Source organism: Alosa pseudoharengus, unplaced genomic scaffold (genome assembly GCF_046254945.1).
Source record: "Alosa pseudoharengus isolate Yale_2024_CS ecotype anadromous, Long Island Sound unplaced genomic scaffold, YU_APseudo_1.1 YU_APseudo_1.1_scf_8, whole genome shotgun sequence".
Classification (NCBI taxonomy): Eukaryota; Metazoa; Chordata; class Actinopteri; order Clupeiformes; family Clupeidae; genus Alosa; species Alosa pseudoharengus.
The window spans coordinates 9028438-9055629 of record NW_027468870.1 but is presented as its reverse complement, the minus strand read 5'-3'; the positions used below and the strand labels follow the sequence as shown (position 1 = coordinate 9055629).

The 27192-nt window shown below is 40.9% G+C and overlaps 3 protein-coding genes across 4 annotated transcripts; 1 reads left to right on the top strand and 2 right to left on the bottom strand.

The window, feature by feature from the left end:
* Positions 1-4391: 4391 nt before the first annotated feature.
* On the bottom strand, positions 4392-5613 carry fabp6 (fatty acid binding protein 6, ileal (gastrotropin)). The gene is made up of 4 exons (XM_076274288.1): positions 5494-5613; positions 4992-5167; positions 4606-4695; positions 4392-4514 (listed from the first exon to the last, which is right to left on the bottom strand). Exons 1-4 carry the CDS (start codon positions 5558-5560, stop codon positions 4452-4454), a joined length of 396 nt encoding a protein of 131 aa, XP_076130403.1. The 5' UTR covers positions 5561-5613; the 3' UTR covers positions 4392-4451.
* Positions 5614-9407: 3794 nt separating this feature from the next.
* On the top strand, positions 9408-19022 carry pwwp2a (PWWP domain containing 2A). 2 transcript variants are annotated; one of them, XM_076275147.1, is made up of 3 exons: positions 9408-10501; positions 12567-14572; positions 18245-19022. In XM_076275147.1, the coding sequence occupies exons 1-2, from the start codon at positions 9408-9410 to the stop codon at positions 14542-14544; spliced, it is 3072 nt and encodes a 1023-aa protein (XP_076131262.1). In that variant the 3' UTR covers positions 14545-14572; positions 18245-19022. The 2 variants fall into 2 exon arrangements, with proteins under 2 accessions (XP_076131262.1, XP_076131261.1); XM_076275146.1 differs by having other exon boundaries at positions 12567-19022.
* A 594-nt stretch (positions 19023-19616) lies between these two features.
* Positions 19617-25239, bottom strand: ttc1 (tetratricopeptide repeat domain 1). The gene is made up of 8 exons (XM_076275149.1): positions 25197-25239; positions 23933-24432; positions 23775-23835; positions 23552-23664; positions 23154-23190; positions 22589-22737; positions 21203-21257; positions 19617-20311 (listed from the first exon to the last, which is right to left on the bottom strand). Exons 2-8 carry the CDS (start codon positions 24320-24322, stop codon positions 20175-20177), a joined length of 942 nt encoding a protein of 313 aa, XP_076131264.1. The 5' UTR covers positions 24323-24432; positions 25197-25239; the 3' UTR covers positions 19617-20174.
* Between the last annotated feature and the right edge of the window lie 1953 nt (positions 25240-27192).

The window sequence follows — 27192 nt, the reverse complement described above, 5'->3', positions numbered from 1 at the left end:
TTTACTAAATCTTGAACACGTTTTACTAAATTGTGCAATTTAGTCAATCGTGCGCTCGTGCGCACGCATGTTTTACTAAATAGTGCGCTCCAACCATCTGGTGAAGTTTGCGGACGACACAACACTGGTGGGCCTCATCACTAAGGGCGATGAGGCTCACTACAGAGAAGAAGTAGACCTGCTGGCTAAATGGTGCAAAGACAACAACCTCCTGCTGAATGTCAGCAAGACCAAGGAGATTGTTGTCAACTTTCAGAGAGACCACAAACAACTGCCACCACTGTCCATCGACGGAGATGCTGTGGAGAGAGTGAGCAGCACAAAATTCCTGGGGGTGCACATCAGCGACGACCTCTCCTGGACCACCAACACAGCATCACTGGCGAAGAAAGCCCAGCAGCGCCTCTACTTCTTGCGCAAATTGAAGAAGGCAAGTGCCACGCCTCCCGTCATGACCACATTCTACAGAGGGACCATCGAGAGCATTGTGTCCAGCTGCATCACAGTGTGGGGCGGAAGCTGCACAGATCAGAACAGGAAGACCCTCCAGCGCATTGTTAACACAGCTAAGAGGATCATTGGAGCACCACTCCCCTCCCTGCAGGACATTTACACCACCCGCCTCACCCGCAAAGCACTAATGATTGTCAAGGACACAACCCACCCTGCACACGAACTGTTCAGCCTCCTGCCCTCTGGAAAGAGGTACAGGAGCCTCCGCTCCCGCACCACCAGACTTGCAAGTAGCTTCATCCACCAAGCAATCAGGATGCTGAACACTCCCATCACTGACAGCCCCCCCACCCACCAGCCAGCCAGGAACCTAGGAACCTAGGATCCTGTCTACCCTAACCCCGCACCCCCCCCCCCCCCAACACCCCCCAAGGACCACCCGGTGGAACTGCACTGTGACTGCGCAGCCTAATGTGTTGCTGCTTCATATCAAGCCTGATATACTTGAAATTACTGCATATCAATGTAAATATACAGTACACACAAGCACAAGTTAAACTTCATGTAAATGTTATCAATGTTATTTATCACTCTGCCACAATGCTGCTGCTACTACTACTCTGTCAGAAGGTTACGCTAGGACTATGTAAATATACAACACAACTACCTCTATTTTTTTATATATGTTCTATATTTCTATATTTTGAAATATGTTCTATATTTCAGTCTCGCACTTTAATGTCTGTATGTGGTATGTCTGTATATTTTTAATTTTCTATTGTCTATGGCTATGTCTATGTCTAAAGTATGTCTATGTCTGTATTTAAAGTATGTCTATGTCTGCATGGGAAAGTAAGAAACGAAATTTCAATTCTTTGTATGACCAGTGCATGTAAAGAAATTGACAATAAAGCCGACTTGACTTGACTTGACTTGACTTGACATTTTACTAAATTGTCAATTTAGTAAAACGTGTGCACGATTTAGTAAATTGTGTGCACATTTTATTATATTGTGCGCACGTTTTACTAAATTGTGCGCTCAATTTACAACAATTAAAATGAGAGCACAATTTAGTGGCTACACGGAGGATGTTCTGCTGAAGAATCTATTGTTCTGATGAAGAATATGTTTCAAACAGGCTTGTGTAGTTCTCCTAGGCTACACGGAGGTTGTTCTGATGAAGAATCTATTGCAAAAAGGTTCGTGTAGTTCTCTCAGGAGGATTTTCTTGGACTTTTTATTGGAGGATTTTCTTAGTACTTCATGCTCATATTTCAAATGTAGTGGAGTCAAAAGTACAGTATTTGTCTTTCAAATGTGAGTAAAAGTCACAAGTTTCAAAAATAAGTAAGGTACAGATACTCAAAAATCATACTTACAAAATGTACTTAGTTACTGTCCACCCCTGATGCTAACACATACTATGCACAGTAGATTGGGGATATCAGTTCCAAGTGACAAACTGAGTAGACATTTCTGTGACTTTGAGTGGATATTATGTGACATTCTTCAACCAAAATCAAAGCAATGTTTATTTTGGACAGCATTGGACATTATTTTCCTCTGTTTGAATTTACTTGATTATTATTGAAAGGGAAACCAGGGAAACCTCATTCAAAGTCTACCACACAGCATCATTGACAATGATTTCTCTTAAGAGCACTTTTTTGTGCCAGATTATGTAGATGTTTCAGTTGTGGTTAAATAGTTACATGACCAACATTTACAGAGAGATTTTGATGCCACCTGTTGGTGAAGTAGAAAGTCCATATACTTTTCCTAGTCATCTGCTGACAGTGAAGTAGTTGATGGTGGTGGTGAAGGATTGAGAAAAGATTTGAAAGTAGAAAAAAGTTTTCTACTGTCAGTGGCGGTCTCAATCTTGCTTTTATAGAATGCCTTTTTTCAAGTGTAACAGTGGATAAAAATGATACACAAAATGTAAATAAAAAGAAAGTGTGTTGACATTTGTAAGTAAGTGAATGTCTACAAAAACTAGGTACTTTGTTGAAAATGCCTATATTTACAGTTAAAACAATAATTAAAAGGTTCTAATCAACTGGAAATGTAACAAACATGCACGTACAGTATGGAGGATGGTAAGATAGGCAAAAAATTCCATAAGGACCACTATCCCCCAAACAATCTTCAAAGGTGACCTCACTGCTAATAGCCAATGTAAACGGCAGGAGTTACTGAATGGTACAGTGACTTTGTCTGGAAGTGTGGTCTATTGTCAGATGACATGAAAATGACTTTCTTTGGCTAGGAACACTTTAGGTGTGTTTGGCGTACATAGAAGAAAGACTATACTGAAAAGAACCCCATACCTAATGAGAATTATGGTGGAGAGGCTGTACTATTGTAGGGCTGTTTTTATTCCCAAAGGCCTTGGGAATCAAATTAAGGTGCATGGTATCACGAACAACATGAAAAACCTGAACATTTTTAAAGGGAATCTGTCAATCTCTACCAAGATACTAAACGTTGGTCATGATTGGATCATTCATCAGGTCAATGAACCTCAACAAACGTCCAGATCAAAACAAATATGGTTTACTGAACGCAAAATCAAGCTTCGGCCATTGCATCTCAGTCCCCTGATTTAAACTCCATAGAAAAACAGTGGGATGAGTCAAAGAGGAGAATGCACAAGTGTGGACCTAGGAATCTGGACGATCTGGGGAGATTTTGTAGACCAACAGTCTTAAATCTCTTGCTTTGTATTCTCCAACTCTATGGGGTGTCATAGGTGAATATTTCAAGCTGTTTTATTGGAAAAGGGAGGCTTAAGAAGGTATTATAAGCAGGGGTGCCAATAATTGTGAGCATCGTGTTTTTGTTAAAAATATTTATTTCTTTATGATATTTTCCTTTTCTCAAAACAGATTTGCTTCCCTTCAAGTTTGGATTTTTCCTATTTGTTTTCATTGTGAGATTACAATTAATCACCAAGAGATTATTTTTTATACCAGATTTTAGTCAACTTTAGCATGGGGTGCCAATAATTCTGGAGGGTACTGTAGATTCATACATACAGTGGGGGAAATAAGTATTGAACAAGCAGATTTTAGCTGGTTTCTTGCCTTTCTTTGCCTTGGTTTACTGCTTTTTCTCTGCGTGTTCAATACTTTTTTCCTGTCTCTTTTCACTTTATTACACATAACTTTATTTATGGACTATAATGTTTGGATTTCTTTATGTGTAGATTATTTGAGTTAATACTCATTTCTGGTGAAAATTTCATGTCAATAGCCTCATTGGAAATATACTTACTAAAAAAAAATGTTGAAGCGTTCAATACTTATTTTCCTCACTGTACACCAGGGTTGTGCAAAATTCGAATTGCAATTCTGCTTCCTGTTTGTTACCTCAATTGAAAAGCAAGTAAAATTCAAGAATTGAATTGGAATTTAAGCCAGTTTCAATTAAATTCTGGAATTTTGCACAAGCCTGCTGTACACACACACACACGCACGCACGCACGCACGCACGCACGCACGCACACACACACACACACACACACACACACACACACACACACACACACACACACACACACACACACACACACACACACACACACACAGACACCGGTCCCAGAGCTGTAACAACTTCCACTGTTTTTGGAAGGATTTAGACAGACAAACACTTTATTAATCCCAAGGGATGTCTAGATTTGTATGTTTTACTACAAACCTCTGTGTTTATATTTTATTCAATGCATCTGTAAACCATAAAATACAATATGTTTATACAAATATTTGAGCTTTTGAAAAAAAAAGTGAGCCATGACTTATATTTATGGTGGTAGATATACAACAATTTCCTCTTAAAAATGTAAAAATGAGTTTCATGTATTGTCTTTTTTCAACCCACTCACTCATGAAAAATACAAAGTACACTGGTAAATTAAGTTATGTTGCATTTTATTTCATAGTTCAAGTTTGAGGTTAGCAATTGTATACAGCATAACAGTGGCATTGTAATATGAATTAAAGCTTCTTGCTGACTCTCTTCAGTACAACAGGGCCTGAGGCTGTTGTGGCTGTTGAGATCTACACAGAAAACAAGACAAAAAATTAGGGATATTCCAGATACATTATTAATGATTTTTTCTTCAGAGGAAACTGTCATTGCAATGCTCACCTCAATCAGCTTTCCACCACTGATCTCAGTTGAGTGAGTGTAGTTGGGAAACTGCGTATGAAGTTTGCCCCCATCCATGGTAACTGTGGCCTGAGCAGAGCAGAACAAACAATCAACAATTCTTGATTGTGAATCACTTGCATCATATCATTGATTTTGTACTGGCACTTCACTGTTAAAAAGTGGCACTATAATTGTCTGAGTTAGAGAAAGGATGGGGATGAGGGAGACAGAGATAGATTGGGAGAGATAGAGTGAGGGAGGGAGAGAGAAGGAGGGAGATAAAGAGATAGATTGGGAGAGATAGAGCAAGGGAGGGAGAGAGAAGGAGGGAGATAAAGAGACATGTAAACAGAAAAGATTAGGCAATGGGATGATCCTTTTACCTTGAACTTCTTTCCACCAATAGTTTCCATGTCACACTCCTTGCCGATGACAAACTTGTTGGTGACCTTGTGGTTGTTAGGGTAGTGCTGAGTCCAGGTGAAGTCATTACCGTTCTGCACCACCTCAGTCACCAGTTTGTAATCCCGACCTTTCTCAATGATGTCATCGGGAATACCTGGAGACATACAGACAAATAGAGCATTATATCATAAAGATAGTTATAGAATGGTTATTTACCTACAGTAACAGTGGTTTACACAGTTCAGTGCTGGCATTTTGTAGCTGTAATTCAAATGCTTCACCTTCGGGACTCTATATGCTTTTAACTGTTAATTTAAAAAATAATGGCTGTAAAATGTTCAAATTAAAATTTCAACCAAATCTTCTCCTTACAAATATGAAGAAGCCAACATAACAGTGCAAGCAACAACGTAACAAACAGAATTTCCCTAAATCTGTTAGCAATCTGTCAGAACTGAAATTTCCAAAAAATTGTCCTACCCAAAAGCTTGCAGAAGGCCTCGTATCCCTCCTGGGACTCAGTCTCGTACTTGCCGGAAAAGGCCATTGTAGATCTTGCGTAGGTGGATTACAAGTGCTTGAGAAAAAGCGAGGGCTCAGATGAGTGAGTGAGGTAAAACAGTGAGAAACTCACTTGGCTTAAATAGGGATTCTTACCTAGAACTCAGCCCTCTTTTGCAATAGTAGGATGCTTAGATCACCATTGCCAGAAGTGCCATAAAAGTTTATGGGGACACAACAATGCAAGTAAAAAAGAACCTGAAGTAATTAAGGAGTGGGTGACAGAGCGGTTGATCACCCCCAGTGAGCAGGAAGACTTGGATAAGCATGTGAAAGACGGATTGATTTCCTTAGATCTTGCTTCAGTCTACCAAGTTTATGATTACAGTTTTTCTCGAATGCTTTGACCTGCTTAAAGAAACTGGGAACCACTTGGTCTCCATTACAGTAAGACCTTCTTTGCACAGCAGAAGGAATCTCTTGCAAATATGCTCACAAGTTTTCATTGGGTTCACACATTGCTAAACAAAAGGAAAACATCTATTCACAGGTGGTAGAGATTCCTTGCATATGTCTGAATCTCTGACACCTGTGTGAATCTCCTTCACAATTCTTCAATCTGCAATCATTCATTATCCATAAGAGATACCATGGCTGTTGCAAGTATGGATCAAAGGCACATTTACAGAAAGTTCAGTGTTTCCTATTTGGTGAAGAAAACAGAACAAAAGCTGACAAGTCCAGGTGTTTACTGTAGGTCTATGTCAATGAAAAATGACAAGTTGTAGTTCAATGAAATCTGTCTTGTATAGGTGCTTACTGTACTGTAGGTCTTACATGTCAATGACAGTTACATCTTGGGAAGATTCTGATAACATCAGAAAAATTAGAAAGAAATAGCACAGTTATAGCAAAATTGAAGGCTGAAACTACTATAAACTACTATATTTTGCATTTTGTTGTCCAGCGTGTAATGAATGATTGAAATCACACAGTGATTTTACTACGAAATGTGTTGTTTGAAGGCAAATTTTGCTTTTGCTGCATGTTTTAAATGTTTTGAGAGAGAAAGAGCCTTTTGCAAACAGAATGTGTCATTTTGGCCAGAGTGCTTTTGTTTAGACCTACATGTTAACTGTTTTGAAAACGAGATGTCAGAGTTGACACAAGCATTAAAGCGATCAAGAAAAACTGTAACCACTGCATTGTGCAATTAAATGCTCTGCCGCTACAACTGCCTTTTTTGACTTCTAGCAGATCATTATCTTCTCCATTTATATGAGTTATATATATATAGTATATAAAAAAAACATGCATTACGGAATGTATGTATAGCAGATCTATGTTAGACCTGGAGAAATCCAGCCTAAAAAGGGCCAACATAGTTGTTTATAAGAGAAGTGGCATAGCTACAAACTAACACAAACCCACACAGATAAGGCCTGCCTTCTTGAAAATGGTTCCATAGTGAACAACAACTTACATCTATGACATGGCTAATGTCAAATGTTGCCTAAATACTGTGCCAAAAGTACAATAGTCCAAGAAGTTATTAAATAGCTATTTCATTGCAAACTGCTAGTATACTGATTTGTTTTTTACTAGCAGTTGATGTCTGATGAGAAGGGGCTTAATTAAATCAGCAGGCTAAATGACCAAAGCCATTCTGCATTCAAATTCAGAGGAATATATTCTAACACAATGGCAGATTGCAATATGGCTCTTTGAATGTTTCTCTCACACTCTATCTTTGAATGTTTCTCTCACACAGTTTCTCTCACACATTATCTCTTGTCAGAGGACATTACACTTAAATACACGATCTATTCTGGACAGAAGAGTTTACTTAAAACACTGACTGAAACATTTGTAGACTGAAACATTTGTAGGCCTAACATTAAAACATTCTCAGAGACACATGGGAACTGCAGTGAGGCTGGCTGGAAATATCAGTGGTGTGCTCTAAATACTACAACAAAACTAGCAATATAGAGCACAATTCATATCATGCATTTGCATTTATTTCTTTATAATGTTATTGTTTGTTGTATGTCTGTTATTATGTTATGCATTTTTATAGACAAAAACTTTTCTATACAGTTTAAAGACTAATTTCTCATGTCAGTTTTAAGCAACATAAGAGTGTCAAACATTCAAGTGTCCACCAGGTCAATCAACCCCAGAACATGAAAATGAGGCAACACTAGAATATAATGCAAACGTTTTACTACTGCTGTTAGTTTTACCATTTTAAAGTGCCCTATAAACTTCTGTGTCCTTCATTTTCACCATCCCCCCTCCCTCCTTTTGTTGAGGTTTGATTACAGTTGTAAACAATGGTTAAACATAAACCTTTATAGGCTATGATTCATCGCTCAACGTAAAATTACTAAACTATTGCTTAGTGTTGGAGACATAGGCCCAATATAACCACAATCCAGTAGGATCTATAATGGGGGGGGGGGGGGGTGCAGCCATTATTAAGTTGCAACTGAAGCACCAAATATTATTTGCAAAGGTCTTAAAGACATGCTATCATGAGAGCAAAATATCTCTGGAGCCACATACCGGTACACATACTTCAAGCCTGTAGCCTACATGCTACAACTACTGTTGAAGTACTAGTATTTCTTTAGGTCTTGATGGTATTGCCGGCGATTAACATCACAGGTAGCAAAATTATATTGGCAATGTGTAAAATGAAATGAAGAAGTACAAATAAAGAACTTCAAGTGGATAATGGTGTACAATTTGTCTAACTAGTCAACAGGCCACCCCCTGGGACCATTAGATCTGGCCCTAGTGGGCCAACAGTGGTCCAGGCCTCTGCTATCTCTGATACCGTAGGCTTATATCTCGATTTATCTGGGTCAGGAACTTGTAACAATAAAAAGCATGTACATTATCATGAAACCTGACTTTTTAAATGTAGGCCTACTGTCATCTTGTGGCTATTGCTACTATCTTTTTCTCAAATGACTATCGACTGGAGCAGCAGCATTAGTCAGGCACAAGTAGCCTAGGCTAACCTCCTGTGACTACCGTACTCCCAAAGACATCAAACATTTATGGCAAATGTGCAGGTTAGCTTACTTCCTCATCACAATGTAGCATGCTATTTTGTATCCTGACTAGAAAACTGTGTACCATGACAAGTTAATGGCCTAGGCCAGTAGTTTTCAAAGTGGGGGCTGTGAGGGGGTGTCAGGGGGGCCTCAGCTAGTTGGAAGAAAAAATAAAAGCAACAAATAAATACATTAGAAATATTTTAAATATACCTATTACTATGAGGGTTGTTATATTAGGTATATTAATTATTAGGATTAGATTAATGTATTTTTAAATGTGCCATATTATTGTCCATGGGTTTAATAACACATCAAGGGGGTCCTTGGCCAGAACCTAGTGGTATTTGGGGGGTCTTGTCGTGGAAAAGTTTGGGAACCCCTGGCCTAGGCTACATATTTGGGCTATCTCTTGTCGAAGGTTAATATCAACATACACATTTTTCAAAATTCGTGGTTGACCTTTTATTTTTTGTGTCTATGAAAATTGACACAACATGATACAGATGATAAATGTTCTACAGCCTTCAACATTTTAACTGTGTGAAGACAACTAAACAGTGGATGGGCCTTGCTAAATTCAAAAAAAGGTATTACTGCCCCTTGTGGCTCCAACGTTTGGTCTCACAAAGACGAAATGTATTGACAAAAAAGAAGCCAATTACAGTCAAGTTTCCAGGGATTTCTCTTGATTGGCGTTTTCACGAACAGTACATTTAAGGCTTTGTAGTTTACTAACCAATCACAAGTGCTATTGCTTTTTGGTGGGCGGGCTCACATCTTATCAAGGGAGAAGGCCAAGGACTGGTTGCAAATCGGAAAGAAAAAATGGCGGCCGTGGCTGCAGAGCCAGGAGCTGCTGCGGCATCAACAACAGCAGGGGAAGAGGTTGAGTTCGAATCGGAATCAGCTGGTCATGAGGGAAAACTGAATTCAGATGTAACTCGGGGCTCTGAGCCGGTAATGGATCTTTGTCACCAACACAGAGATGTGGATGCAGTTCAGGAATGCAGTCAGTTCCAAATGGAGATAGTGAGAAGGCCGGACATAGAAGCCGCGGGAAAAACCCTCTCTGTTCAGGGAGATGATGAGCACGGCAAAATTGGTTGTCTCAGTAGCGAAGGGGACAATACCGCGGATGATTATTTTGTGGACTACAAACTGAAAGACAATGTAATGACGGAGTGCTTGAAAGAACAGTGTTCCCCTATTTTCGAGTCTGCAAACGAGGTCAATCCTCACGACTCTCACGCCTGCCTTTTGCCTAGCTCCATCTCCGTCTCTCAGCCATCAGTGGTCTTTTTGCATTCTCTCCCAGCTCATCCCTCTGTAACAGAAACCGGACTATCCCTTGCTGAACCGGCCGAACCAGCAATCGTGGGACTCAAGCTAGAATCCATCGATCATTTTAGAGAACTGATAAAGCCCTCTTCTGAACCGGACCCAGTGCCCGAATCCGCATGTGATGCTCCTGGTTCAGAATTCATGCCCCCTGAGGATGCTCTTCACGAATGCCCGCAACATGTCGACCATCCACAGTCTTTGTCAGTTTCAGAGAGTGAGTCAAATATCGGAGGAATATCCGTGGACGAAACCTTCACGAGTGACTTTTCCGCCGTTCCTCCAGAGCACTCACCCCAACTTCACGTCGTAGGGGACACGGTCCTGTCATCCCCAGTGCCAGTGGACTCGTGCTCACCCCAACAGAGGTTCGAGACTGGTCTCTGTGAAGTGAAGTCTGAACCCAAAACATCTTTGCCCATAGCAGAAACAACAGGGTCACCGCTCGACACAGTCGAGCACCTAATACCTGGATCTGAGGTTCGAGTATCTTTGGATCACATCATCGATGACGCATTGGTTGTGTCATTTCGTTTAGGCGAAAAGATATTTTCCGGCGTGCTCATGGACCTCTCCAAGAGGTAAATAGCTTTGTAATATGCTAGCTACGTTGCTTATGAGAGAGTATTGTTGAGTTATCGAATGCCTTGCTACTTGTCCCATTAACAGTGTGCCTAATCATAATACCATTGCCCTATAATATTACTGTGCCCCCCCCCCCCCAACAATTCGTCAAAATATGATTGTGTCTGCCCATTGGAGTGTATTTGAAGCAGACATGGTAATCAAACAATGAGTCGAAATGAATCCTATGCCAAGGAAGGATTTAACATTATTTAGACAAAGTTGGGTAAGGGTAGCCTACATTGTTTTGTCTCTATAGGGTAAAAGGTCAGTTACGCTGCTCTCTTTATGGAAGACTATTCCTTTATATTGGTTTACATCTTAATCTGCATTGTAAACAAATATCTACATATCTGATATTCAAAGAATGAAAATGTAAGACGTGCTTCTGAGTATGGAGAAAATTCTCTATTTACTGTCAAGAGCTTTTGGACAATAGCTTCTGAACTGGGCTTCTAACTTTCTAGTGTGAATTAGGTCATAATTCTTGACAGACGGCTCTCTAGCTACTATCATGTTTGCATATGATGTGGTTATGCTGTGACAGTAGCTCTATAAATTGCATTATTATTGTTGCCCTCATACTTAAGTTCAGGAAAAACAACAGCTTTTGATGTTGGCAAGTGTGTACCATGGCCTGAATAGACATAGATTTATGTAAATAGTAGGATCTAGTGGTTTATTTCTGTTGATGCTTGTGCATGTGAAGAATGGCTACTAGAGGAAGACCTGTTAGCTATTGGGAAGAGCATCACTTTCTAAGCCTCAGCTTCAGGTCAAAGTTGAGATCAGCCTTATCCTTTATGTTACAGAATAAGTCATTAATAATGCATTGTTTGTCACTTTGTTTAGGCAAAACACTTGTTTTAGGTCGTTTATCTTACCGACAATGAAAATATGTTGCAGGTCTCGTATCAATAGTGTCAACCAATAATTGCTGTTTTACTGGTTATTTGAAAGGTTAATTGTAGCTTTAGCTGTAGTTAATGAAAACAAACCATGTGAATGGAGTCAGAGCCAAATGTCTGCAACTATCTTGAAGCTCATTGCCATTTGGTTGGCAAAATCGTCTAGAAATCTAAATCATGCATACATTTTTAAAAAAGGGGCCTCATGAAATGTTGAGGGCTGTTACTTTTCAAAGAACACTTGTTATGTATTTTGTAGTGGCAAGTATATTAGTAGAAATATTTGTAACAGTACAAAGGTGAATATTGCCTGACATTTCAGACAATATTGGAGAATGCACCTCAAAGAACAAAATGTTTACTTAGTTTGATAATATTACATATGTAATTGGTTTAAACTCAGTTCTCATGGTTACACCACATACTCACATTGGGAGTGACAAAGTGAGTGGTCTTGACCTTTTGTGGAAAAAGATGGTCCTGTCAGCAATCCCACATCAGCTCACTCTTCTTAGGTTCAGTTGCACTCCCTGCCCTGGCTGGACCTGTGATGTATAATTTACTGCTGTTTGGGTATCTTGGTGAAAAGAGTCTATTACAGGCCCTCACAATAGAAGCTCATCTGGAGAAAAGAAAGGAATCCAAAAGCATCCAAGTGAATCTTTTGAGAAGATCCTGAGACACCCAGTGTTTGATATGCCCAGGGCATTTTAACCATATTTTGTTATAACAAATGAAATGACCAAGGCTGAGGTCTAATGTAAAATACTCCATTATCCTTGATACGTCACCATAACAGAGAGCAGTGTGTATCTATCGTTGCTTTAATGAAGATGTTGAAGTGAAAAAATGCTGATGTTGCAAAAGGTGAATCAATTATTTAACATAGATTCATAACATAGATAAAGGTTCATTTCATTATAATAATTATACCCGGATGAATTACACCTGTATGGATTTGAATATTGTTTCCTTTATGTTTGATCCCCCCTCCTCCCCTGCTATCAATAGTTCACCTTACAGGTTTGAAAATGGCCTTGCTTTTCCCCTCTGAAGGGAACCTGTATGAGCATGATATGGATGTAATACCTCTTTTTTTATTTTCTCACTTTAGGTTTGGACCCTATGGAATTCCAATTACATTACATCCGAAGAGAGAATATAAGGATAAACCAGAATCTATGCAACTGAAAGCAGTACCCTCTCAACCGGAAACCGAGAAAGGAGGTAGTCAGGATGCTGCTGACGCCCCCCGGAAAGACACCGAAGAGGGTTGCAAAGTCCCCGAAGCCACGCCTGATCCTAGGACAAACCCATGGACCTCAAAACCGCCCCCCTTGTTTCAGGAGGGGGCTCCTTACCCACCACCATTGTTCATCAGGGACACGTACAACCAGTCATTACCTCAGCCTCTGCCCCGCAAGATCAAGCGGCCGAAGCGCAGGCTGTACCGAGAAGAGCCCACGTCCATCATGAACGCCATCAAGCTGAGACCGCGGCAAGTGCTGTGCGACAAGTGCAAGGGCGCCGTGGCGACAGGAGACAGACGGGAGACGCGGCGAGGCCCAGCATCTGACTGCCGGGCAGACGATGCCAAACGGCGGCGTGGGGACAATGCTGCAGCAGCAGCTGCCGGCAAACGGGCCCGGAACGACCACCGGCCTGAGGAGAAGGTTCGTGGTTCGGACGGCCCCAAACGGCAGGCTCCAGGCATCCGGATCTCCGCCTCCTCTTCCTCTCTCGGCTCGGTGAAGGGAGGGGCAGGTGCGAACAAGGTGGTGAACAGGGGGGTGTCAAGCACGGCAGGCAACAGTTCCAGAGCTGTCCATCTCAACACCAAGAAGGTCCTGCAGAGCAAGAACATCGACCATGCCAAGGCCCAGGAGGTGCTCAAGATCGCCAAGGCGCAGCGACAACGGGACCGGGAGACGGCGTCCGGCGGCAGCGGCAACACCAAGGCCATGACGAGGGCGGCCGCGCTGCAGGAGGCTCACCAGAAGGTGCATTTCACCCGGCGTCTGCAGCAGATCAGCGGGGGCGGCGGCCGCGGCATCTCCACCCCACTGCCGCCGCGGATGCGCATCAAGCCCCAAAGGTACCGTAACGAAGAGAATGACTCTTCCCCTTGTAAGCCGCCTTGCCTTGAGAAAGTGCCGGGGAGCGGCCACATGTTGCTGCCCAAGCCCGGCCCGCCCCGCTGCCCCTCTACGCGCTCCTCCTGCTCCTCCTCCTCCTCCAGCTCCACTGGGGAGGCCGTCCCTGCTGCTGTTGCTGCCGCTACTGCTGAAAGCCTGGGTCCCGCCAAAGCGACCGACCCCGAGCCCAGACCGCTGGGCCCTTCCCAATGCCAGCCCCCCGTCCTCCCTCTGCTGGAGTCCGAGCCGGAGCCCGAGACGGCCACGGAGAGCGGGGACTCCAAGGTGGAGCCAGACGAGTCGGAGGGGCGGGAGACGCGCGGGAGCAAGGCCGGCAACCTCGTGGTTTACGTGTCCCTAAACCCCAACCAGCCCGACTCCTCTAGTACCTCCATGTGCAGTGTCGATAGCGCAGATGAGATAAAGTCCTCGAACTCCGAGTGTAGCTCGACCGAGACCTTTGACTTTCCCCCGCCCGGTGCTTTGCCCTCGGCAGCCCCGGCCCCCGGCACGTCCTCTGCAGTCACCACTGCCGCTGCCACTACCTCGTCTGCCCCTAAGGATGAGAAAAGGCGTGGTAAATCGATCAAAGGCACAGTCTATTCCAAAAACGTCTCAAAGTGCGTTGCCTTGGACGGCAGGACCATTTGCGTAGGGGACATTGTCTGGGCCAAAATCTATGGCTTCCCCTGGTGGCCAGCCCGCATCTTAGCGATTCAAGTGAGCCGCAAAGATAACGGGCTCTTAGTCAGGCAGGAGGCTCGTGTGGCCTGGTTCGGTTCACCGACCACCTCCTACCTGGGCCTTTCGCAGCTCGCTCCCTTTCTAGAAAGCTTCCAGTCCCGCTTCGACAAGAAGAGAAAGGGCTTGTACCGTAAAGCCATCACAGAGGCAGCCAAGGCTGCCAAGCAGCTCACACCTGAGGTTCGCGCCCTCCTTACGCAGTTTGAGACGTGAGGTGCTTAAGCCTCGGGGCAAGTGAAAGGTAGGCAAAGCAGGCACCCACTTAACGACCCCCACCCCGTACTCCACGTGAGATTAGTTTTCAGCATCCATTCCGTGAAAGTGTCAGGTCAGACACTTAGGACTCATTTTATTTTAGCATGTTGAAGAGGGAACACCACAGAGAAAGGACTGATAAGAAAGCAGATGTTTGGGTGCTCGGATGATGGCTGCTTTGCATCATGATTTTTAAACACTATATGTTCACAACAATCAATAGTTTTTTTCTTTTGTTTTTAAAGAAAATGTCAACAATTCTGCAGATAGTAACATAGCAGCTAATCTCAACATTGAGCTCCTCTGTCTAGGTTTTATGTCTTTATCCCTCATGTGATTGCATTCGCAAACATGCCTGTCTTTAATGTTGATACAAGAACCTAAACCATGTCGATCTGATAATAATTTATGGAATGTGTCAACTCTGCGAGCTAGGTTTATGAACCCTTTAAGCTGATCATCAGTTTTTTGTGTGTGTGAAATGCATGAATCATTTTTCATAGAGGGCTCAGTATATTCAAAGCAATAGGGGATTTATACCATGGGTAGCAGTGAGTGTACACATCAACATCCCTCTCTGTGGATGGATACCACCATACCCATGATGTTTAAAATGACTCTGGAAAACTCAGAAAAATATTTCTCCCATAAAATTACTGTTGTCCATTACGAGGATCTAGACTGTTACTCTTTCCACAGAAACAAAAAGATGTACCTTTTTTACATCTCCAACAATATGTCCATTTGTATCCTTTACCTCATGTATTAAGATCAAGGGCTGTCCGTACTGTGGAGTTGGTATTAAGCAGGCCACATGCTCCCCAGATTCCAGGGAACACGAGCACTGATGAAGTAGGTGTAATTACAGTGCAATGTGTCTACTCCAATTGAATAGATTCTTGCTCAGTTGATACATGTAGAAGGAGGATAGATTATTATTGTTCCTTTATATGGATATTGATGCTAGCAGCGTATAGGTTCTGTGTCAGGAATTAGAACGGTCAGTTTCAAAGTATTATATGTGAGAATTATAAATGACTATGACTACTTAAAAGGCAGAAGTCCTTGTTAGTTTAATTTGTATTGGTTGAGAATGGTATGGATTGAGAGTACTTTCAAGTGTTAGAAATGGAAAAGGGCATTTTCCATTCAGAAATGTTATTGTAATAACATTATTTTGAAATGCACCTCTAATCCGTTTGTAAGGGTAGCTGTTCCATAGCCTCTCAAGGTGCGCATTGTGTGCATTAGATGGGGAATTACACCAGTAAGATGTGTATGAAAGAAGCTTTGTTTTGGATGCATCGTTTCGTTTACCCTATAGCTGGCAGAAGCTGCTGGTTGTGGAGTTGTAGCTCTAAAGCAGAAAGCTCTTTATCTTGAGGTGGCACGAGGCCAGCAGTGGATCTCACGGCAGAGGCAACAGTGTTCTGAGGAGCTGCCTGTAAGCCAAATTCACCTTAAGTGCCCATGAGAGGAGTGCCATGCTGCTCTTGTCACACACACACACACACCCCGTTCCCCACACACACACACCACCTCTCTGCCTGCCTGGAAAAGAGATCACGATTGACCGCAAAGAGCCTGCCAGCCGACCACAAAGCTTCAGTATCTATAGCCCTAGTGCTTTTTAGCTCTTGTCTTGTCTGATTATTTTCCGTGTGTCTCCCAGTTTTGTTGTGTTTTGTTTTTTTAACCCAGTCTTCCCTTTTACTCTCTTCTGGACAGCGGAGCTCATGTTTGGTTTTAATGCACAGAATACGTAGTGTTTTATTGAAGGTGTACACACTTGAAACGATCGCCTTCATTTGTGTTGTATTCCAGAGCACAATGATTATGTACATAGTCACAGATGCATAGTCACAGACAAGAGACAACCTAAACCTGCCACCCCATTTTTTTGTCTTTTTGAGTGCTCGGAGCCGTGTGGGAGGTTGAATTTTATCAAATGATTTTTTTTCTGCTATAATTCTCGAGCAGGTTGTCCCAAATAGCTTATTTTTGAATGTGAGTTGTGTGAGTTGTCTCCATTTTAGTGTCATGACACAGCTGTATCCTTTGGAGGGCAATGTTTTTTGAGGTTTTTTTTTTTTTCTGTGGTGTGCCTGAACTTTATATTCTTGCCTTTTGACTAGTTTGGCTGTCTAGTCTGGCTGTGAATCTTGAATATGTACGTACATACATGTGAATATATCCAGATCATGTGTATGGAGGTGCAGTGCTGGCAAATGGAACCAGAGCGTTTGGAAGGAACAGCCAGACAGCTTGCCTCAAGACCGGTAATGGTTGTGCATTTATGTTGTTTGAGGGGAAGAGATTTTTGAGAACATAACTACCTGTTCCCGTTTCATAATAGTTCACTCTGACAAGCACATCCCATCAAACTCTTTTAACCCCCTTCCACTTTAAAAAGGGACATAATGTAGAACAACCTGGTCTCCCCCGTTGTTCTCATTCAGTAGGTAGAGATCTAAGACCGGTGTAAACTTACTTGGTAGTCGACAATACACTAACTGACTTGACCTTTTGTCAAAACCAGAGAAATTTGTATTTATTTTGGTGGCTGGCTTTTTTTGTTATGTTTTAATTTTCTTTTTGTTTTTAAGTCTGTTTGCAGGTCAGAGAATGCTGTAAATCATTTGAGAAGAAGTTACATTTGAAAATATTGTGTAAATGTTTCTGTTTCAAGATTATATAAATAAAATGTGAACCTAAAGAATTTTAGCGTAGTTGTCATTATTTTAACCTTTTCAATGTCCCACCTGCCCATAAAGCAAAAGTCTTAATTAAAGTAAGTTGAATATTGAATATTTATTCTGTGTTGAACACAGCTGTAAAATGGCTGTGCCGCAACTGATAAAGGGGGCCTGACCTCCCCTGTTTAATTGGTCAAAGAACGCAGACAGATTCTCTCACCTGCAAACAGACTAACATGTCATAGTCCTAGCTGTGTCAAGTTGTGACAATGCAATCCATTTTTATATGCTGGATGAAACTACAATTCTCAGAACATTTGTCCATGGAGCTTGTGTTTTTCATAGAGTGAAAGGAATTTGAAAATTTAAGAAGAAAAAAAAATCAGGACATTCAGAAGTATACTTCATATGAGAAACAACAACATATTAACCTTTTTTTTTATGAAGGCTTTGTAACAACAGTGATATTTGGCCTGAGGGGTTGACAAATGCTCGGTACTTGCACAGAAACCTTTGCAGAGCAATTTCTGTGCCATTAATCTGTCCTAGATTTCATTGGTTCAAAGGTAGGCTGTACGTCTGCCAAGTACTTCTGATTCAGTTTATACTGAGCAGACACTATCGTTCCAAACTGAAATGTCAATAGCAATCCTCTTCCTTCCTATGGTAGCTTTATGTGGGGGAGTCATGCAACAGATGTTGAGTAAGTGAAGAGGCTCTGTTGATATTTTTAGGTACTCCTTGGACTGCATAGCTAAGTAAATAGAACTGTTGCAAGAGTTATTGCACATATTTTTCTGTTGGGTTAACGGAACTCATGATATGAGTTAAGAGGTTAAAAATATACAGTTTCAAACCCTATGCCACTGATAACTAATCAGTGATAATTAATCTGACAGATCAAATGGAGAATCGGTTATCATTATTTTGACAAGTTTTCTTTTCTCTGCTCTGTCCTCTAGTGCTGCCACGCTGAAGGGCTGCTGATGGGTCCATGGCCTTCTGAACACACTGCCAGAGGCTGGAGGAAGAGATGGTAAGAGGAAGACTCAGTCTACCACAGGACAAAATGGGCCAAGAGGAGATATTATTTTTATTTAAGATTATGTATATATATATATATATATATATATATAATTAATTGCTGACTCGCTCCAACCTCAGCTCCTTTGATTATGTGAAGATTCATAGATCTTGCAGTGTGTTTTTTCTCCTTGAGTGGGCATCCGTTTTCAAAGCCTGATCCAAGTCAAGGTCGAGGTGAAAAGGTACAGGGCGCTAATACAAGCATTAATGGACAGATAATGCTGCAGAATTATCAAGGACAGATGATGCTGCAGAATTAGCAAAATAAATAAACTATGAATAGTACAACACCTCACTCCAGAAGAAATATCTAAGATTGCATGTGTTCTGCTGTCACAGAAGTGCAAATATGGAGGATCTGGCTTTTGCTGTGCAAAGTGGTGTTGAACTTCCTTTTTTTTGCCCAAAATTATGTGAAATTTGTTTTGATGATGGTTTATATTTAAAGTGGCATAGCCTTAACAAGTGGGCTCTCTTAAGTCCATTTTGTGTGTTGTGTTTATATGACGAATAGGGCGTTGGGAAGATTAGTTTCATTTTGTCATTTACGGGCAATTAGCTGAATCAAAAGTACACAGATTTAACAAGCTCAGAACACTGTTTGTCTGGGACTATTAATTTAGACCTAATCCGACCCCCCCCCCCCCCCCTCCCACCCACCCACCCATGTTCCTTTCTCCTACACCCAGTTCACAGAAAATAAATAGCAAAATGTCAGTTGTAGTCCCTCTGTCTTTATGGTCCCATGGTTGTATGCTACAGCAAACCCAGTTTGTCCTCCTTGCTTCCAAACATTTCCTTATGGAGCTCCTGTTTAAATTAAATGCATAGTGATGGAGGGTGGTCTCTCGCGACACAGCCTGAACTGAAATCTCTAAAAAAGAGGGAAACATCAATGCAAAGCTGCAGACATGGAGGATGTGGCCTCTCCTCTTTTGTACATACGTGCGTTTCAAAACAATCGGATGACTTTCTTCAAGTTAACATACGAGAATGATGGTTGTGGGAAATTGTTTTGTTTTTACTGTTATCTGTATATCTCTATGAACTGAATATTAAACATCTGCTTTTGCCTTTGTATGTGAGTGTTTTGTATGCAACAGAGCGTGTGTGTGTGTGTGTGTGTGTGACACCACTCACACTAGCACTAGAATACAAGAAGGAATTACGATCCTAGTATCCTCATGTGTAGCCAAATTGGTTATTTGCCATATGAATTCTTGTCGGAATTACAGACAGAGTCTGTGAAAAGCTTCAAAACAAGACAGCTCCTTTATTACAAGCATGCAGTCTTACAATGTAGACATGGTTCTCACTACTGTATGTTATTTCAATAGATGGTCTACTACTGTCTGCGTTGCTCTGTGTATGCTTGTGCGTACATCATGACATTTTTTGGATTCAAAAATTACACTGTTGGAAGATTTTGCAGAGTACAAAACTGTGATCAAGTCCACAGTAAATTTGCCACACAGTTCCTGGTGGTGGTTTTGGACACGCAAAATCACTCAGTATTTCAACTGTCCAGAGAAAGCCAGTAACAACAGCAATTGCACTTTTAGACACAACATGACATGGACGATAAGATTACAACCATATCTACATCAAATTAATCAATAAATGTAGATTTTGATACTTGGTGATCCATGAGAGGGCGAATATGACTACGCCACTTCAAATACACTTGCCATTCCCCTTTATATTAGTAGCAGAACACTCACAGAAGCACAACAGGGCATGATGTTGTGGCTTTTGGCTTTTCTTTTATATATATATATATTTCAAAGCAGAGGTATGGCCATAGTGTTATCTTCTGTTATTACCAGGATTCTGCACAAAGTTAACAGAGTAGGATCCAGAGCTGGAATCCTGGTTGACCTGGAAATTTGACGTAGAGAGGCCAAATGGACGCAGGATCATATTGCCCAAGTCCTTCAGTTTACCTGTGAGCACAAACACATAAGGAAATAGGCACTTAGTAAAAAAATCACTGAATAAATATATTGATATTAAAAATGTCTTTTCCTCACTTTTTCTTGTACCTGCCAGATTCTCAATTACAAAACATTAACTCTGTGGCATCCAGTACTGATATGAGGAGGTGATCTGCAGCATTCATACTACTAACAGTAGTACAACCACCATTTGGAATTCTAAACATTTATGAAAACATTGCCACATTACATGCTTTTTATGTGAGGTAACTTAGAATGAATTAGAATGTCAAGATGAAAAATCTGCAAAAAACTTATCTGCCACCACTATCACACAGTAAGCACTCTGTGATAAATGAAGGAAATCATGCACATGGGTTGGAAGTAGTGCATTCCCTTGAGTCATTCGTGTTGGAAAAACTAAACAAAATTACAACCCAAAAATTCCCTAAAGAATCACAGCACTGACATGTACGTGAGGCATATCACTGGAGCTGTTTGTCTGTGCCAGTTTCTTTTGACACATTTCGGCAATGGTATTTCACTGAAAGGCTCTTTCAAAAAGGCAACACAATTTTGACCACACTCAAAACAGTGTTCAGATAGATTTTGCCAAGCAGGAACTTAAAAGGTCAATTGTACTTGAGATGTTGGTTATGTCCAGGTGCCACTTCCTTTAATGCACCCCTATTGGTTCAAATGCATTCTGAAAGGATCAACCTTTTCCACCATTTATGACAAGAGTAACAAGACTGCATAATGTGTATAGAATAGTACGGTCAGTGCATCATTAGACTCACAGTTTAACTGAAGTGCATCACACAAGTGAAGCGCCATTTTCAGACATATGGCATATAAACACATGGAAAATGAGAAAGCAGAGATGGAAAAAGCTCATACTCATCATCTCCTCCTTTAGCTTCTCATTGCGCTCCTGAATCTGCTGCGGTAACCTCTGTGAGTCGGGACAGAAGACAGAATTAGAGGCAGGGACTGACATTTGTTCACAATACACTCAATCAACTCCAGTAATGCTCACATTTGACATGTTCTATCATTCCTAATGCTATAGCATGGAGTGGTCCAGGAAGGAGATCAGAAATGGATACTGTACAAGATGGTTGTTTACTCACAAAAGGAATGCTAATGCTTGTGGGTTTCTATTAGTGATCATGCCAAGACAAGCATTAGATCATTTCAGTAAATTAAAAATTAGGGTACACCCAGCTTTAAATCCAATTAAAAAGGAAATAAACCTGATTCCAAAAAGGAATTTTCTATTATTTAAGTGCCACAGTTTGTACCGGTGTGTGGAGAGTGTCTGTTCAGTGTTTGTGATGGGGCAAAAACAATTCTGGTGTTTTTACACAGCCCTTTGAAAATGAACATGAGAAAGGGTCCCCTGTTCTCAACATTCTATGTTCCTAAGGCCCACTGTTTCCCTAGCTATATAGCACATGATGGGATATTTAAAGGTGCTCTAAGCTATGCCATGCGTTTTTTAGGCTAAAACATTTTATGTCACTTACTGCAAACATCACCTAACCAACCGCTAGCTGTCTGTGTCCTGAATACACTGTAAAAAACGCTGTGGACAGCCCAGGCTCCAAAAACGGCAACAAAAACAACCTGTGCAAACCTAGGCCATGAAAACATAAACTGTTCCAGCAAATCACAGACGAGATGCACGTTTAGGAGTGTTTTAATTGCACGGGAGCAGCACGGGAGGGAGGGGGATGAAGTAGGGAGCTAGCTCTCTGTTTTGTTTGAAAGTCAACAGAAGTGACGTTACCCAGCATCACTTAGAGCACCTTTCATAGAACTATACTTGAGGGAAAAATGGAAACTACACATGGAAAAATGAGGGGGGAAAGCCAGTAGCACATATCAGGGTTGTCTGTTGACTTTTTAGAATTAATACAGTTCAAGAGAATATGGCATGAGCAGACACAGTGCTGTTTGCTTGGTCACTATTCGGTTATTTTGATTACTTGCAAATGATGTCTCCAAAAGTAAAGTATATTTCTAAAAATATTTTTATGAACTTTATGGAATATCCGATTTTAACATACAGCTACAACTAGTTTGCACCCCTGGTAACATCCAAAATACCTAATGCGTTAAGCTTACTGTAAAATGTAAAGGAGTGCATATGAAAGTGCATATAAAAAGAGGATTTTATGTTGTTTTGAAATCATATAAGATTGAAAGGTCTCTGTATTAAACTATATTGAATGGTGAAATCTGTGTATCGCTACTCCAAGAGAAGAGATGGATGACACGTACCATGCATGCTTCCCTGGCCACTGGAAGACTTGGATCTTTTTCTAAAACACTCTTGTAATCCTCCAGGGCCTCATCCAGCTTATCCGTCTTCTCATAGAGTTCAGCTCTCCGCAGAATTGCACGCACATAGTCTGGATTCAGTTCTATAGCTAGTAAAGAGAGCACAGACTTGTTACCGGTAATAATCAAATGCCATGTACAAGTGTATATAAGGTATATCCTACAAAGTTATCCTACAAAAAGCCACAAAGAAATAAGACTCAACCTTCAAAAATAAACATGTAGACAATAAATATGCAGTAGTATACATTTAATAAATCCTAAAATTGTTGAGAGAATTGCTTTAAAACTTAACTGTCACCATGTTGTTAGTCGCTTTGGTTAAAAATGCATCAGCCAAATGTAATGTAATGGAATAGTTTGCATATAGGAAATCAGGCAAATACCTATATTTTAAACATAGTTAAGAGCAAGAAGACACAGCAGTACAAACATAACATAACAGACATAATACATAACTACCATCTTGCTTACATGTAAAACAGATTTAGATTGTGCGTATTACCTTTTGTGCAGTCCTTGATGGCTTCTTCCTTCTTATCCTAGAGAGGTATTCAAAAACCAGACAAACTGCACATTACCTCATATAAATAGTAAACAGGGCCCTTCAGAACCTGCTCTCTGGGTGGTAAGCTACAAAGCCAGATAAGCGGTTGTGGCAAACATTCCTAACCAATTTCTTTCTATGACCTTTTAAATTTGAGTGCTGTTGTGTAAAAACAATTACATGTTTTATGCAACAACAAGTCTTTGAAGAACATCCAAACCATTCAAGCCGTTATATCGTAAGACTACCACTAGATGTCATCAGAACATGCAAAAAAAAAGCATTGCAGAGCACACGGAATTGCAGACTGTAAGGACTGACCCAAGTAGTAATAGTTTATAATGAACTGGTTTTACCTGATGTGAGCGAGCAGCAGCTCGATTTGAGAAGAGAATAGACCTTTCTTTACTGCAGCTTACAGGGCAAATATGCAAAGCAGCCGTATACGACTCTTCAGCCTCAACATGCTCTGAAAAAACAAAAACAAAAATCCACACTTCAACAACTAGAAGAAGAAGTTTAACTGATTTATGCTAAAAAGCAGAAAAATGTGTGTCAAAACCAGTGGGCCTTTCTCACCTCCTTTTTTAAACTGGCTGTTTCCTTTTTCCTTCAGAGACACACTTTCTTTTCGTCTGTGCTGAGGTAGATGGTGAACAAGAAAAAGCTGTTCAAATCTTGTATTTCTGTCAGAAAACTATTAGATAAAAACTTTGTAAAGTGCAAAAATGTATTACCTCTTTCTCTTCCTCTGTTAGGTCTTTTTCTATCTCTTTCAGGTGCTCATCATCAAACTCTGGACCAAGTTCTTCTTTCAGTTCTGTTTCTGTTTCTGTCCAGTCCTCTTCAGTTAGGCCTTCCTGTCCATCAAGGCTATGGTCTCTCTCTTCATTAGTAAATTCACTCGATTCCCCCTCAGGTCCTTTCACACTTAACTCCTCAAAATCTTTGTTTAACTCACTTAAACCTGAACTGGCCGAGTCTCCACAACTTCGTGGCGTCCCATTCTGTGAACCTTTGTCAGTTCCTTCACCTGCTCCGGGTTGTGATGTTGCATCATCATGTAATCGTTTACCTTGCTCCTGTACATTTTCCTCACAGTCAAAAAAGTCTTCCTGCTGTTCCATACCTAGAAGAACTCCAGTAATATTGCAGTCAGTCTGTTTTCACGGATCAAAGCCCCTCCAGTTATCAGTCATGCCCCGAAGTCCTGTCCATACCAGGGACTTACAATTGTCTGAAATGTTTAGTGAAAAAAGTGAGGACTGTTACATTTTAAGCGATTCAACACCTTCACACCAACACCGACATCACATACCAGACTTATATTCTTTATGGTGGATGAATTTGATGCTGACTGCTGAATGATTAACGAAGCGTCTTAACCTGACAGCTTGCGGACACCCCAGATGAAACAGTTTCTCTTAGCAAACCATCATATGAAATCAACGTCCATGAAGTACATGGTGATGAGAAAAGTAACATTGGCTTAAATGTAGAAGTAAGCTGAGCAATAAATAACCAAACACTGAGATGGATAGCCTGCTACTTAGCTAAATAACGCGAACTGATGTGACATGCTTTGCTTTGCCACTTAACTTAACTAGCTAGCTAACTAGCCTGAAGAAATTGACAGATTTCGACCTCTGGAAGTAAAGCAAAGCAATAACTAATGCTTCTATATATGCTAATGTCTACAGATTCCTGTGTTATTAACCATCTCAATGAATTGTGATTCAGAATAATTAACATTGACGTTACAGAGCAAGTAAAACTGGTTAGCGACAGCCAAACATGAGCGACAGCTATAACATAACGTTAGCAAGGCATATGCTAAAACTCTACGCAGGCTAGTTTACCCATGCACTACCATGTACAGACAACATGTCAGAGTTAAGGCAAAAACATGACTCTTGTGAATGGGTTCGAACGCTTTGGAAAGAGAATACAACGATGAAACAACCTTAATTTATAATGCTGTCTCATCTCTTCTGAACTTACCTTCTACAACCACACGAATCCAAACACTTCCGCAATACGAATGGATTCTGGGATATGTAGTCTTATGATTTGGGTGCTTTCATAGTCTCGGAAGAGGGCCTCTGATTTCCGATAGAAATTGCTTACCCATGTGCAGCAAATGTCATTATTATTATCCCCCATCAATGGCAAGCAATAATCAGATGTCTATCCTATAGAAATGTCTAAATGTTATTTGAATTAGCTAGTAACACACTAAGTACTTTCAATAATTACAGTGCATGATCAAATGCACTGTACTGTTCTTCCTAGGCTTCTTCTTATTACAGTGCGTGAAAATGCACTGTATTGTTCTTCCTAGGCTTTTTATTACAGTGCATGAAAATGCACTGTACTGTTCTTCCTAGGCTTCTTATTAGAGTGCATGAAAATGCACTCTACTGTTATCCGATTTATTCTTATTACAGTGCATGAAAATGCACTGTACTGTTATTCCAAGGCATTTTATTATTACAGTGCATGAAAATGCACTGTACTGTTCTTCCAAGGCATTTTATTATTACAGTGCATGAAAATGCACTGTATTGTTATTCCAAAAGTCTTCTTATTGGGGGCCAAGCAGCGAAGATGCGAGGCAACCCATTCTACGTATATTCTTCTTATTATTATAACGAAACGCTAATTTGCCATTGAACCATACAGTAAAAAGTTGAGATATTTGGCACATTGATTCGGTTCAGTCATATCTTTAATTTATCAAAGTTTCAAGTCTGCACTTTGAGTGCTCTAGCGCCACCAACGTTTCAAATGTTGAATTGCATCTATGCTTTTACCGTACATCACATTTTGAACATTAAGGTATATTTGGAATCCTTGGATGAGACCGAACTCGACGCACCCCATGACGTTAATTTCCGCCATGTTGGATCTTCCGCCATATTGTATTTCATCAAAAACACTTAAAAGTCATCAAAGGTTACAAAGTTTGTCCGATTTTCACGAAACTTGACGCAGATGATCTTCAGACCATGACTCACAAATGCATTGCTTTTGGGAGCCATATTCAAAACCCATCACCCGTCGTGACCAATCAAGTTTGGCGGCGAAGTGATCTCAGCAAGGCTTTCGCGTATCAACACCAAACTCAGTACAGGGTCTCAGTACCCAATTAGGAGGAGGCTCAATAAATTTGATGACTTTTCACCTATAGGTGGCGCTATAATTACCAAAATTACGTTTTGGCCTGTGGTCATGTGTTTGGAATTAAAGCATATTAGCGATATCTGTTAAAACCTTGAGAGGTCCTTAGGCCGACACATGCAAACATGTGACGTCAACATAATTGATTTGACCGCCATATTGGATGTCATCAAAAACACTTAAAAGGCATCAAAGTTTGCAAAGTTTGTCCGATTTTCACGAAACTTGATGCAGATGATCTTAAGACCATGACTCACAAATGCATTGCTTTTTGGAACTATGGTCAAAACCCGTTGCCCGGGACAACCAATCAAGTTTGGCGGCAAAGCCGCCAAACAGGAAGTGAAGTGATATCTCAGCAAGGCTTTTGCTTATAAACACCAAACTCAGTATATGGTCTCAGGACCCAATAAGGAGGAGGGTCAATAAGTTTAATGATCTTTGACCACTATGTGGCGCTATAATCACAGGAAGTGGGCTCATATTTCAGCAATGCTTTCACGTATTGAGACCAAACTTAGCACATGGACTTGGGACCTCATCCTGAGGACAGACAATAATTTTAGCGACCTTTGACCACTAGGGGTGCTTTAATTTGCAACACTTTCTCGTATCAACACCAAACTTGGTATGTGGACTCATGACAACAACCTGAGGACGCACAATAAATTTGGTGACTTTTGACCACTAGGGGTGCTATAATTATCAACACTTTCTCGTATCGACACCAAACTTGGTATGTGGACAAATGACTACAACCTGACTACGCACAATAAATTTGGTGATGTTTGAGGTATGCGTATGTGTTGGGGGTTAT

Coding starts and splice junctions, on each gene's coding strand:
- fabp6 (XM_076274288.1), bottom strand. CDS start 5,560: ATGGCCTTTTCCGGCAAGTACGAGACTGAGTCCCAGGAGGGATACGAG. Junction 4,696..4,991: donor TTGGTGGAAAGAAGTTCAAG/GTAAAAGGATCA, acceptor TGCTCTGCTCAG/GCCACAGTTACCATGGATGG. Junction 4,515..4,605: donor GTGGTGGAAAGCTGATTGAG/GTGAGCATTGCA, acceptor TTTTCTGTGTAG/ATCTCAACAGCCACAACAGC.
- ttc1 (XM_076275149.1), bottom strand. CDS start 24,322: ATGGAACAGCAGGAAGACTTTTTTGACTGTGAGGAAAATGTACAGGAG. Junction 22,738..23,153: donor CATCAAGGACTGCACAAAAG/GTAATACGCACA, acceptor TCTCTTTACTAG/CTATAGAACTGAATCCAGAC. Junction 20,312..21,202: donor GCTAAAGGAGGAGATGATGA/GTATGAGCTTTT, acceptor TTGTGCTCACAG/GTAAACTGAAGGACTTGGGC.
- pwwp2a (XM_076275147.1), top strand. CDS start 9,408: ATGGCGGCCGTGGCTGCAGAGCCAGGAGCTGCTGCGGCATCAACAACA. Junction 10,502..12,566: donor CTCATGGACCTCTCCAAGAG/GTAAATAGCTTT, acceptor TTCTCACTTTAG/GTTTGGACCCTATGGAATTC.